Consider the following 14,042-nt stretch of genomic DNA (forward strand, 5'->3'; position numbering starts at 1 on the left):
AATACTATTTTTTAAAAACTCATTGATTCAGGTACTACTAAATGCGGATTTTACTATTTCCTGAATGCTAAACCAAGATTAGCACAGGGGTGTGGGAGAGTTAGATAAAATGGTGTAAAGAAGGTCTACTAAGGTCAGGAAATTACTTCACAAGCTATTTTCAAGTACTTAGAAAACCACTTTTAAAGGATGCTGTTTTGAGAATACACTATAAAGAATATATTATTAACATACACTTAAAACATTAAGATAAGAAACCTCATACACACACACACATGCACGCTGATATTTGAAAATCTGTAATTCAGACTTTCTACTGATGTCAGGGAACTCTTGCTCTTCAATTTCCCTCTACCCAGTGCAAACGTCACACTTAAAGGAGGAAGGGAAAAAACGGAAATGTAGAGTTTCATATTTTAACTGTCATAGATACAGCTGAACTAAATGAACCAGAAAAAAACACTAATATATAAACTTATCTAAATCAGTACTTAAACAGTCCAACTAATACAGGACCAAACAAATTTACTCATGCAGAACACACAGTATTAAAATTCGTTTGGGACGCCTGCTCAGGCGTGAGCTGAGGGTGGCTCAGCATTTGGGTGTCTGCCTTTGGCTCCGGGTATGATCCCAGAGTCCCAGGATCAAGTCCCAGGATGAGTCCCGTATCTGGCTCCCTGCATAGAGCCTGCTTCACCCTCTGCCTGTGTCTCTGCCTCTCTCTCTGTCTCTCATGAATAAATAAATAAAATCTTAAGAAAAAAAAAAAGGTTTGTCTTATTAAACTAAAATTAAGTTCTTTTTCAAAAAAAATTAAGAGAGGGGCAGCCTGGGTGGTTCAGTGGTTTGAGCACCTGCCTTCGGCCCAAGGCGTGATCCTGGAGACCAGGGATCGAGTCCCATGTCAGGCTCCCTGTATGGAGCCTGCTTCTCCCTCTGCCTGTGTCTCTGCCTCTCTCTCTATCGTGAATAAATAAATAAACTTTAAAAAATTTTAAGAGAAATACTGCACATCTTTTTTAGGTTAATGGTTTAAAAAATCACTCTCTACTAAAGTTTAATTTTAAGACAACTAATCACCACTCTAGGTTACTTATCCTAGAACAAATGCACAAGCATGTATAAGGATGTTCAGTGCAATGCCTCAGTAACAACCAAGATCTATTTCCAGAGGGAAAGTTTGAGTCTACTACTGTACCATCATACAGTTAAAACATTATGTGGTAGTTTAAAAGACTGAATAGGTCTATTTTTACTGCCTGGAAAGATCTCTAAGACCTAATGTAGAAGTAAGTTGTAAAACAAAGTTTACAAAAGGACACCATATATACACGTTTCACAGACACACAAATGCACACAGAACTTTGGCATTTCTGTATGTACATATGTGCTTGTAAAAATGGAAAGACAAAGGTCTGGAAAAATATTCAGGAAACAGAGAACAGTTACCTCTAACAGTGTGTGTGTAAAACTGGAATGGGAGGGAATCACAGGGATTTCTGCTTCATTTTTATTATGTCTGTACAACGAGAATGTATTCATATGTCACTTGAGACACTAAAAAACAAGAATAAGAAAAAAAAATGCTTGCTCAGTTCTCTCAAATCATTTACAAACCAGAACCGTTAGGTGTAAGGAGATTTCATTTTCTTCTACCGACTTGAAGGCAAAAACCAAGTGTCATCAACAGTACTTCCCTAGCAAAAAGTGACAAAACTGGAAAGAAAAACGTTTTAAATGTCTTACCTACAAATAAAAAAGAACAAAGTGGCGCTGAAGAGACGGCAGAGGAAGAAACCAAAAAAGACCCTTAACTCAAGACGTCCACTTTCAAGATCCTGGACTGGTTGAGCTAGCTCAGCTTGACCCAGAATCCTCATATAACCAATTTACCCAAAACGGGGGGAAAAAAAAAAAGTGGAATACTGTTCCCTCAAGTATTGAAGGTTGTTTTTAGAAAGCTTAACTAAGAAACCGTAAATGCCAAGTGTGTTTTACAGGGGTGGGAAGAGGAACATGAAACCCTACACCTCCTGAAAGCGGTCAAAACGAACTGAAGAGCACAGGGGACCCGGGGAAGCGCGCGGGGGTGGGGAGAGCTCGGCTATCACTTTTAGGCTTTGGCTGGGCGCCGCACCACAGTTTACGCCGAGTCCGTGTGGTGCACGAAGTCCCTCAAGCTGGTCACCGCGCCGCGGCCGACACCCCAGCCCTCCGAAGACTGAGGGGAGGGGAGTGCTGTCAGCAAAAACTTAGTCCTTCGCGAGCGGGGAGCGCTGGAGGGAGCCAAGCGCCAACTTGGGCTCCAAACGAAGCAGCTCCGGGAGGTTCGGCAAGTCTTCTCCCGAACAACCCCACTCCACACGCGCCCCCAACACCTTTCCCGGCCAGTAGCGTCTGCCGCCCACACGGCCCCCTGAGGGAAACCCAGCAAGGGCGGCGGCCGGCAGCACGCACGGGGGGCTTGGCCGTGGGAGGACACCCGCACCGGGGGCGCCAGCCAACGTCCACCCAGCACCCCGGGGTCTCCGGGGCGCCCCCGCCGAGGCGCTTCCCCACCAACAGCCCCCGCGGCGCGGCCCCTCCCCCACCTCTGGGCGGCGACCTCAGCGCCTCCGCCCCCGGGCCCCCGCTCACCCAGGTAGCGGCTCCGCAGCCGGGACGGGTCCTCCAGCCCGAGGGACCTTTTCCTCACGTCCCACAACAGGTGTGGGCAGGAGCCACCCCGAGACATGGCTCTGCCGGGCCGGGGTAGAAGGGGAGACCACCGCGTGGGGGAGGGGAGAAGGGGGAGGGGACACCGCGGATCAACACCGGAGCCGCACCGGCACCATCCGCGCGCCGGGCCTCGCGGGCGCTGCGAGTTAGATGGCGGCGGCGCCCTCGCCCCCGAAGCCCGGCCGCGCCCGGGCCGGAGCTCGCCTCATACTCTCCTTCTCAGACTACCCAGAACAGCCAGAGATCAGCAACAGTCCCCTCCCTCGGCCCCCCTCCAACAGGAGGAGGAGGCGGAGGCGGCCGCGACTCCTCCCTCTCCCCGTTCTCGACACCCTCCCTTCCAAGCGCGTCTCGCGAGATGACGACCACCCCCGGGACTGACGCCCGTCTGCGCCACGGCTGCCCTCACCCTAGGAAAGTGGGTTCTGTAGCTGACTCCTTGATTCTCTACGGATAAGTGAGGAATAGAGAGAGAAGGAGCTGTGAAGGAGATGTGAAGTCTCTCCGTCACAAGGCTCATTCTAAAGGAAGCAAGAGCGTTGTGCGGCGTCATCTTTAGTTGGGGCACTGAAGGCCCGGAAAGCCCATTTTAACTACGGGCTCTCTTAAAGCGGAGGGGGATTAGAGCCCGTGCAGCTTCACTTTCCCTTCTCCAACATGGCCTCGAGGGCAGGAAGGAGAAATTGGAGGTTCGCGCTGGACCCCGCCCGCACCGCGAGGCGGGCCAATCACCGTGGGGCGGCCGTGCTTGCGCAGGCGCGCTGCCGCCGGGGCGCCGGGTTGGCGTGGAGAGGCAGTCCTCCAGGCACCTGTTGCCATGACTCCTCCTCCTCCTGGGCGGCGGGAGTGAAGGAGGCGGGCCCGGGGCGGGCCGTCGCTGTATCTCCGCCCCCTCAGTGCTTTCCTGGGTTCTCGCCACCCCGGTGGTTCGCAGGGGGCAGCCTGAGCCGCGGGAAGGGCACCCTCGGAGAGAGGAGGACGCTAGGCGCTGTGGCAGGAGAAAGTGACGAGTGCCCTTCGTTGTCATCCAGGGAGCAGCACGCGGCCGCTCTCCCTCTCGACCGCCCACGACCGCTCGTCCGCAGAGATGTCAGCCGCTGGCGCCCGGGGCCTTCGGGCCACCTACCACCGGGTCCTGGATAAAGTGGAGCTCCTGCTGCCGGAGAAATTGAGGCCGCTGTACAACCACCCGGCAGGTAACAGACCCGGAATAGCTCTCAGCGAGACCTTCACTCCCTCCCCGTCGGAAATAGACCTTTAGCGGCCACGGACAACTCCGCCGCTGGAGGCATCGCCCGCAGCCCCAACTACTTCCCTTCAAGCGAGCCGGGTCTCACTTTCCCGTCCTCCCTGCTTTTCACTTTATCTCCTCCAACATCTCTCGTTAAACCTGAGGTTATCGATTCTGTGCCCTTCGCGACCTTTGCTGCACCCCATCCCTTAGGCACGACCCACACCCCGGCCCGGGCCTTTGGGTTTGAGCCTTCTCGCTTCCCGCGGCCACAGATCGGCCTGGGCCCCCACGAGATTCTCATTCTCTCCCTTATCCTCCACGAGTACTGGTGTATATTGATCCACGCGGATCTTGCCGCACCGGTTTGGAGTAAAGGTCACACTTCCCTCAGCTCCAGCTGGCCGAGGCCTGCAGATGCGTTTACCCGGGTTTCCGAGTCAGTGTCATACCTAGTCCCATAGATCCAGTTTGTTGAAGGCTGTCCTTTCTGACTGATTCTCCCTAGACTCTTTCATGTGGGCAGACCCGGATTTAATTCTGTTGTGCCTCTTACTATGTAGCTGTGACCTTGGGCGAAATCCTAGATAGTTTAGTCCCTGTAAAATCTGCTCAGTGTGAGGATTAAAGATAACATGCGTTTGAGTCTTCATAAATTGCCTAACAAGTGTTAGCTCTCACTTGTCCTGCTGGAAAACACTGTTCTTGTGGCTGAAAAAAAAAATAGTTGTATAAGAAACTGGAAGATCGGGATCCCTGGGTGGCGCGGCGGTTTAGCGCCTGCCTTTGGCCCAGGGCGCGATCCTGGAGACCCGGGATCGAATCCCACGTCGGGCTCCCGGTGCATGGAGCCTGCTTCTCCCTCTGCCTGTGTCTCTGCCTCTTTCTCTCTCTCTCTCTCTCTCTGTGTGTGTGTGTGTGACTGTCATAAATAAATAAATAATAAAAATTAAAAAAAAAAAAAGAAACTGGAAGATCCCAATCCTTACAACTCTTCAAGACCTAGAGTTTTGTTACCTCTTCTATAAAACAGGCGTAATATTACTTAGCTGGTAACTAAAACCCGAGGTACTGAGGTCTATTTCAAGCTTAAAACTTAGTGAATGAGAAAATATGTTACAAATTGAAAGATTGAAGTGCACCCCAAAAGTGACCCTTTTTTCCTTCCTCTGCAGTTGGCATCGTTAGGAAAGTTGTCTTTTCTCCACACGTTTGACTAGGAAGGAGTTCTCTGGAGTCTGAGATGGTTCCTGACTCTGATTTCCAGTTTGATAATGAAATGATGAATAGTATAATACTTTACTAAAATACAAAATAAATATTATACTTAAGTATTATATTGCTTACTGCAGTATCATACCCATTATAAAATTAGTCTTTAGGAAATTTATTTAGTTTATTTGCCTTTTAGGTTTTTTTAACCCTCAGTTTTTTGGAATTGTGCTGTGTTTGGTGACAAAGATTTTCAGGAGGGAGAGTTGAGCAATGCTTCTGTAGTAATCTGGGTTTTAGAGTCAACTGAATTCTATAGAGTCAACTTTGACCCTCTTCAGCTTTGTATTTGGGCTGTAGGATAAGGACAGGGCAGAGGAGGATCATTTTATTTTATTTTATTTTTTTTTTTATTTATGATAGTCACAGAGAGAGAGAGAGAGGCAGAGACACAGGCAGAGGGAGAAGCAGGCTCCATGCACCGGGAGCCTGACGTGGGATTCGATCCCGGGTCTCCAGGATCGCGCCCTGGGCCAAAGGCAGGCGCCAAACCGCTGCGCCACCCAGGGATCCCGAGGAGGATCATTTTAAACTGCTTTAATACAGAAGTGGAGGTTAGTTTTATAATGATCTTTTCTGGGGTCTTGGCTTTAACCACTTATAATTATTGCTTTAGTCATCTTTGAGAATCAAGAGGATTTACCTTTCATTTGTAGACTGTGCACTTCATCTGGGTATTCTTGGATTAGTTCAGTTATTGTAACCCCATTTTCAGAGTAGGGGAAGGAGAATAGGCTCTGTATGGCTTCAGAGCCTATTCTGCTTTTAAGGTTTAAATCTTGGCTATGTGACCTTGATCTTAAAGCCCCCAAGCCTTATTTTTCTGATTTATAAAATGGAGATAGTAATTATTATCATTTAAGGATTGTTGTGAAAATTAAATGATATAATGGCTATAAAACATTTAGCAAAGTGATTGCACTTAGACTCTCAAAAAATGTTAATGCCCTCTCATCTAAGCTTTTAACCAACATACACAGTAAGAATATCTATCCCTGCAAAATTATTTATGATTAAAAAGTTGTAGCCACACCAATGTAGAAATGGAGAAGCATGAAAAATATTACTGTTAATTCATTAGTATTGAATAAAATCTGAGGAAATGCTAATTACTGCTCGCTAATTATTGCTCCAAGAGTCATCAGAGTGACTATTCAAGGTTTTTGTGTACTATTTTGCATAATAGTATGTTATTGAATCCTCATTTAAACATTAGTTTAAATTCACATACTGGAATTCACATAAGTTCACAATATACAATGATATGCAAGACTAGGATATTAACAGATATCATACACTGTGAATTCTAAATATCTGAGATACAATTTTGTCACTGGCAGAATGTCTGGTAAGGCGGCAAAAATATGTCTTTATATAGATATATACTAGGGTTATAGTACTGTTATATGTATCATATATTATTATATCATAATGGTATATATTATAATTACCTTGCGGCCATCATCATTCATGTATGTTGTTCCTGGCACACTATGATCTACCTCTATAAAGTAAGAATAGAGTTCTAATCAAATGTGTGTCCTAACAAGTTCAGTTCTCATAAGGTATACACTCTCCACTACCACCTCCTGACTGTAAAAAATATGACTCTACACTAACCAGCAGTATAGCTCCATTCCAGGTATTTGTCAGAGAAATAACCTTGAAGTCATGTTGCCCAGTGTTTACTTAAGAGCTTAGTTGAGGGAGAGAAACATTGTTAGTGCAGGCATGTCATTCCTTTGTATATTTATGAGTTCCAAAATAGGGTGAATTGTCCCGAAGTATGCACAAAATGAAACATTGGAATGTAGAAAGAAAACAGTACAACTTCTGTTAATGTGTACTATTATTTTATCCTTTTAAGTTTTCTATTCTGTATATATCTTATAATATAAAGATAAATTAGTATAGTTATATATATATAGTTATATGGAGAACACAGTTGAGTTCTGTGGAGTCAACATATGTACATATGTATGTATGTATGTATATAAATTATATGTATAGTTTATAAATACATACAATATATATGTAGGGGATGTATGCTCAAAAAAAAAAAGGAGGAGGGACGCCTGGGTGGCTCAGAGGCCGAGCATCTGCCTTTGTCTCAGGTTGTGATCCTGGGTCTGGAGATCGAGTCCCACATCGATCTGCAAGGAACCTGCTTCTCAATGAGAGCCCGATGTGGGACTCAATCCTGACATTCCAGGACCATGCCCTGAGCTGAAGGCAGGTGCTCACCCACTGAGTCCTCCAGGTGCCCCTAAATAAATAAAATCTTAAAAAAAAAAAAACTTTTTTTTTCTTTTTTTTAATGATAGAGTCCAATATTCAAAAGTAGTTAGGAGACCAAGAATCCAAAAACTATCCTACAGGTGGTCTAAAGGTATAAACTTCCAGTTACAAAATAAATAAGTTTGGGGGATATAATGTACAATATGATGACTGTAGTTAACAATACCATACTATGTATTTGAAAGCTGCTAAGAGAGTACATCTTAAAAGTTCTTATGACCAGAAAAAAAAATGAAGTGAGGCAACTCATGTTAACTGAATTTATTGTAGTAATAATTTTGTAGTTAAATATATATCAAATCATTATGTTGTACATCTTAAACTAATACAATGTTATATGTCAATTATCTCAGTGAATCTGGGGGAAATAAAATGATAATAAAAATAAATAAAAACTATCCTTCTACTAAGTCGGCCCAGAAAAGAGGTTTCTGAGCCATATCATTTTTTTACCTCACCATCGCTTTGCTTTTCTTGAGTTACATTTTGGCTTAAGTGAGAACTTTTGAAAAAATAGTTCTGTGAAATCAGTTGCAGTGCTTAGTGTGCTGTTGCTGAGACTATCATTCTCTCTACATTTCATGGTATTCTCCCTCTGAAGGATCACAGGAGTTACTTTAAGATCTTAATAGCAGTAATTCTTGTATTTCTCCTAGGTAAGAGAATTGTTTTTTCCCTTTTTATCTTAAACACCTAAAGAATATTTTTTAAAATATAAACAGGGCCACCTGTGTGGCCCAGTTGGTTAAGTGTGTGACTCTTGATTTTGGCTCAGGTCATGATCTTAGGGTGGTGAGATCGAGCCCGGCATCCAGCTTCCATGGCTACACCTGGAGTCTGCCTGAGATTCTCTCCCTCTGCCCCTCCCCTCTCTGGAGCTTGATAACTCTCTCTCTCTCTCTCTCTCTCTCTGTCAAATAAAATCTTTAAAAATAAAATAAAGCATACTAAATGAACCCATGTTAGCAGTGTTCATAAGGGAATATCGTTAAGGGAAAATTCAGAGTTAAATACTAAGGGAAATAGTGTTATATGAGACAGTCTAATAAACCTTAGTTCACTGTACATATTATTTTATTACATGTAAATAAAGCCAAATGTAGATCAAGTAAATAAACAGTGTAGATGCCCACATAGTTATGAATTAACATAGTTCTTTAGCATTTCTGTTAGAACAGTTTATTTTCTTGCTTCAGAGATTATTTGAAGAATTTTAATTACAGTCTATGATAGATATATAGGTATTTTAGATATCTAGATTATAATACATATCATATCTAATATATATCATGTTTATATATACATACCCTTAAAATTAAAGAATAAGAACCAAAATGGAAAGTTGGGATTTTACATACAACTGTGAGATACTGATAAAAAGTAAGATATCTTTAAACCAGTAGCTACCAAGAATGTTGAATTATTCAATATTTATTGAGGGCATACTGTGTATTAGATACTGTTCTGGCACTTGGAATGTTAGTGAATAAAATAAAAATCCCTACTCAGAGATTTTGTATTTTCAGAAGAGATCGTAAAAGGAATATGATCCAGCTGTAGTTGTTAGTTTGATACTTTATATAACTTTTGTCCATTAACCTGATTTTAAACTAATTTTAATATATTAAGACTATTTGTGCTTCACCTAGTTTAATTCAACAGATACACCAAAGGAGAAGCAAGCCCTAAGGAAAGTTATAAATAATTTGACATTTCAAAGTCATTCAAGAATATTAATTTTGGTTTTAAGAGAGTATGAAAATGTTTAAGGTATGGTATGACATAGTAGAAAGAAGAGGAAGATCAAAGAGATCTATGTTCTTGTCCTTGCTCTATCTGGAACTACCTGAGGATAAGACAGATTACTTAACATCTAAGTGCCTTTCTTTTTCTTCTGTTTCATCTGTTAAGGAAGCTTGGATTTTCCTTAAGGTCCTTTTCAGCTATAATAATCTTCAATTTGGTATTTTTTACTAGAGCTTTTCTTAGTTTTCAGAGTTTTTAAGAAACTCAGGTCTCATTGGGGAAAACTATGTAATTATTGTTAAGTTAGGATTTAGGTGTCTTAGTTTTTAATCCTTGCTGTGCTATGTATTTGATTCAGGTAATTCCACACTAGAGAAACAGTCTGAAAGGTAAAGGAAGGGGAAGTGAAAAGCATTCAATGAGAAACATTATTTTTCACATTGACTCATAGTAAGCATCTCAACACAATACTTGTGTGTGTGCTTGTTTGCATGTGTATAAAGTTATTTATTCTAAGAAGGAAATCCTTCCTACATAGAATCATACATACAATATATGTGCTGCTGAAGCAAGCACTGAATCATACATGCATTAAATGACACACTTCCTGGGTAGAATTTTTTTTTCCCCTGGGTAGAATTTATATGATATTTCATGAACAGTAATTCCTCTCAGAAGGAAATTAGGAAGTAAATGTATGTCATTATTTTATCAACAGGTTTATCAGAATTTTTCAAGACAACTAGATTTGTTAATTTGTTTGAAAATGTTATGTCTCTTAAATATTTGTTTATGATATTTTCTTGCAGAATTTCTCAAATTCTGCTGTGAAAGTTTGAACCTTCAATCAACTTCACGTTTAAAATGTGACAAACCTGGGAAGCCTGGGTGGCTCAGTGATTGAGCGCCTGCCTGCCTTCGGCCCAAGGCATAATCCTGGAGTCCGTCCTGGGATCGAGTCCCATAACTGGGCTCCCTGCTCAGCGGGAAACCTGCTTCTCCCTCTCCCTCTGCCTGCCGTTCTCCCTGCTGTGCATATATATATATTTTTTTAATTCTTCTTTGATATTTCCAAATTGTCAGCATTTGAGGCCTTTTTTAACTTCTGAGAGTGGACTTCTAAGAAACAAGATTAAAATATGTTAATTAACTGTTAATTTTTTATCTAAAAGAATGCACATTTGTTAATTTTTTTAAATGGTTGTTTTAAGCTACTAAGTTTGTTTGTTTGTTTATTTATTTATTTATTTATGAAAGACAGAGAGAGGCAGAGTCACTGGCAGAGGGAGAAGCAGGCTTCCTGCAAGGAGCCTGATGCAGGACTCGATTTGGGATCCCAGGATCACGCCCTGAGTCGAAGGCAGATGCTCAACCACTGAGCCACCCAGGTGTCCCTTTTTTTTTTCTTTAAGATTTTATTTATTTATTCATGAGAGACACAGAGAGAGAGGGGCAGAGACATAGGCAGAGGGAGAAGCAGTCTCCATGCAGGGAGCCCGATGTGGCACTTGATCCCGAGACTTCAGGATCATGCCCTGAGCTGAAGGCAGATACTTAACTACTGAGCCACCCAGGCATCCCAAGAATGCACATTTATATTTGGTGGGGACACATTTCCCTCATCTTGGACTCTAAATTAAATTTAAGAGGTGATTTTTATTCAGTATATTTTCAGCCGTTCGAAGTTTCTACCTATTGAAATTTTTTACTCATTGTAATAAATGTTAGCTAGATACTCTGTTTATATTTCTGATTATCTTGATATTAAGGTATTCTAATCCACTCAGGTGTCGTAATTAGTTATCTCATTTTTTTCTGTCTTTTATAAGAATAGCTGTGTCATTGTATAGAACTTGTTTTTACCATGTCTAGAAAGACAGTTGTCTTCTCATTATTTGATACTTATTTCCAAATACTTTGTTTTATCAAAATTTTATGTTTTAGAAATGTTAGAGTAAGTTGAAATGTTTCCTCATTACCATTTCCACTATTGATTCCTGTTTTCAGGAAAACAACCTCTGTACCTGAATTCATACATGTCGAAATATACTTGACTTTTTTACTCTTAAAGTAGAAAATGATTAGTAAGATAGAATGGAAAAGCAAACTAAAATAAGTTTTCTTTAAAATTTTTTGTTAGTCCATTGTATGATGACAGGTATTGCTAAGCTGCTGGGTTCCTTTTCTTAACAATGAAGAAAATTGTTTCTTTGCATTTCTAGATTATTTGTGTCACTCTGATGCATCCTCAGATATTTCAGAAATATTAAACATTTAGAATGTCTTGGGGCGCCTGGTTAGCTCAACGATTGAGCATCTGCCTTTGGCTCAGGTTGTGATCCTGGGGTCCTGGGATTGAGTCCTGCATCGGACTCCCTGCAGGGAGCCTGCTTCTCTCTCTACCTGTGTCTCTGTGTCTCTCGTGAATAAATAAAATCTTCAAAAACAAATTTAGAATGTTTTATAATACATATTTTCTAATGATATTTTTAAATTCAGTGCTTAGCAGTTATTAAAATAATTGAAGGTTTGTTTTATAATTTAAAATTATTGGGCTTTTTTTTAAAACGTTTTTTAAATTACGTTTATTTAGCGTATGTACACATAAAAGAGAAATCGCCCTCTGATCCCACCCAGCAGAAAACATGCACAAACCCAAGGTGTATGTGGAGGAAGGGGCCCCAGCCCCAAGTTATTGGTTGGGATGGTGCAATCCTGGGAGTCCCAAGCCCCAGTCAGGAGAGGGCTGGCCCGAAGTAGCGGGCAGCCCCCCTGCTGCCAGCCCTAAAATAAGCGTGCGCCATAGCCAAAAGTCTGTTTGATGCCCTCAAAGTAGTACCGCTGCCAGCCCTGCCGCGTTCTCTCTTCCTCGGGGGCAGGGATGCCTCTGCCTTCCATGCACAGCTCAGTCTCTCCATTCTTGTCAAGGAAGGTCAAGGTGATGGTGGCAAAGTGCCCTTCTGGCCAAGATTTAAACCTCCATTTCATCACAATAAGTTTCTCAGGGACCAGATCGGTGAAGCCCCGGTGGCACGGTGGTTTAACGCCGCCTGCAGCCTGGGGTGTGATCCTGGAAATTCGGGATCGAGTCCCACATCCGGCTTCCTGCGTGGAGCCTGCTTCTCCCTATGCCTGTGTCTCTGCCTCTCTCTCTGTGTCTCTATGAATAAAAAAAATAAAAATAAAAAAAATAAAAAAAATTTAAAATTACTCACTAACTAAAATATTTATACCTCTTTTGGTCCAGGTTCTAGCAACCATAATTACATGTTTGTAGGGTTTGTTTGTTTTTTTTTTTTTTTTCTGTTTGGTTTGGTTGTAAGGGAAAGGAACAGGAAATATTTTTAAATTATCATTTGGCTTGAGGCAGTTGTGTAAATTAGTTACCAGGCAAACACTTACTGAAAAGCTCTACTGTTCATAAACTCTGAAGGATCAAATATTTAAGCTCATAAAGGAACCAGAACCTAGAGGCATTGTTCAGGAAACAATTTGGAGGATAGCAGAGGAGGAAGCATCAGTTTTGAAATAGGAAGAGAGAAGTTGGCTGGGAAGTTCAAAGCCAGAGACCAAAACAATGTGCTGACTTACTTACCCTTGAGTGATGAAGCCACGCCTCCTGTAGGGATTAAAAAGTAAACTTAGTAATTGATACTGCATATGACCCAGAGACTTTGTATATGGCGAAGAAAAATAAGACAGGTGTGCTGTAATAGGAATCTCAGAAACTCAAGCTAAATAAAATAACTAGACAGTTTGAAAAGATTGACCTATAAGATCAAGTGCGTTATGGCATCAGACTTAGAGGAAAAATTTTCAGGAGCCAGAGAGGAAAGTGTCATGGTCTAAGAGTGGAGTAACTAATAAGTGAAAATCTGGTACAGCCTTGATGTAAAGGGAACTTGATGTCCATGGAGATGAGTAAATACCAGATTCTACCCTTTAGGATGAAGCAGTGTCAAGACATATCTGGTCAAACCAAAAATTTGTATATCTATGCTTAACACCTGTCCTGGACATAGTTAATTCAATTCAGTTCTGTTCACAAATATTATTTGTTAAGGAAAACTAAGAAACAGGCCTTGTCTTCATCTTGTCTGGTTCACGTGACAGATGCATAAATAAATCATTTTAATTGTTAAGCACAGAAAACAATAGACAATATACAGGCTGCTTTGGGTGTTTAGAGAAGGTGCATCTAATGTAACCTGGAGATGTTAAAGAAGGCTTCCTTGAGGAGATGAAATCTAAGATACGTTTTTGAAGGATATTAGGAATTAGCCAGATGAAGACAAGTCAGAATATTGGGATATTCTAAGTATAAACTAAGATTTAGAGTCATTAAATGTCAGGAAACTTAGTTGCATGCTTGTCAATCCATCTAGGCTAGGGTTTCTTACCCTTACTCTGTTGACATTTTGGGGGCTAGGTGATTACTTGTTGTGGGAGGCTGTCCTGTGCATTGTAGAATGTTTAACAGCCTGCCTGGCCTATACCCAGCAGGCATCAGTAACAGCAGCAGCAGCAGCAGCAGCAGCACCGCTGCAATTGTGACAACTACAGATGTCTCCAGACATTACTAAATGTGCCCTAGGGGGCAATATCACCTCTGGTTGAGAACCAGTGGACCTGGTCTAAAATTTAATTAAATTAGGATTCGAAATTTATATTCTGGAACTCAGTGCATTCATGTTTTCTTTTTCTATTTATTTAGCCCACTAAAAATTTATTTTGAAATTCCAACCTAGTCTTAACCAAAGAAAGAACATTGTTT

At 41.8% G+C, this 14,042-nt stretch overlaps 2 protein-coding genes across 9 annotated transcripts in view; one reads left to right on the top strand and one right to left on the bottom strand.

The window, feature by feature from the left end:
* Nucleotides 1-2,977, bottom strand: part of DCAF6 (DDB1 and CUL4 associated factor 6) — a 131,379-nt gene extending 128,402 nt beyond the window's left edge. For all 8 annotated transcript variants that reach the window (XM_055323980.1, XM_055323979.1, XM_055323978.1 and 5 more), the window contains exon 1: nt 2,641-2,977. In XM_055323980.1, coding sequence (XP_055179955.1) covers nt 2,641-2,737 — 97 coding nt within the window. In that variant the 5' untranslated portion in view covers nt 2,738-2,977. The remainder of the gene's footprint in view (nt 1-2,640) is intronic.
* Nucleotides 2,978-3,609: 632 nt separating this feature from the next.
* Nucleotides 3,610-14,042, top strand: part of MPC2 (mitochondrial pyruvate carrier 2) — a 29,505-nt gene continuing 19,072 nt past the window's right edge. The window contains exon 1 of the mRNA XM_055323986.1: nt 3,610-3,917. Coding sequence (XP_055179961.1) covers nt 3,809-3,917 — 109 coding nt within the window. The 5' untranslated portion in view covers nt 3,610-3,808. The remainder of the gene's footprint in view (nt 3,918-14,042) is intronic.

This window comes from Nyctereutes procyonoides, unplaced genomic scaffold (assembly GCF_905146905.1).
Source record: "Nyctereutes procyonoides isolate TBG_1078 unplaced genomic scaffold, NYPRO_anot_genome, whole genome shotgun sequence".
Taxonomy (NCBI): Eukaryota; Metazoa; Chordata; class Mammalia; order Carnivora; family Canidae; genus Nyctereutes; species Nyctereutes procyonoides.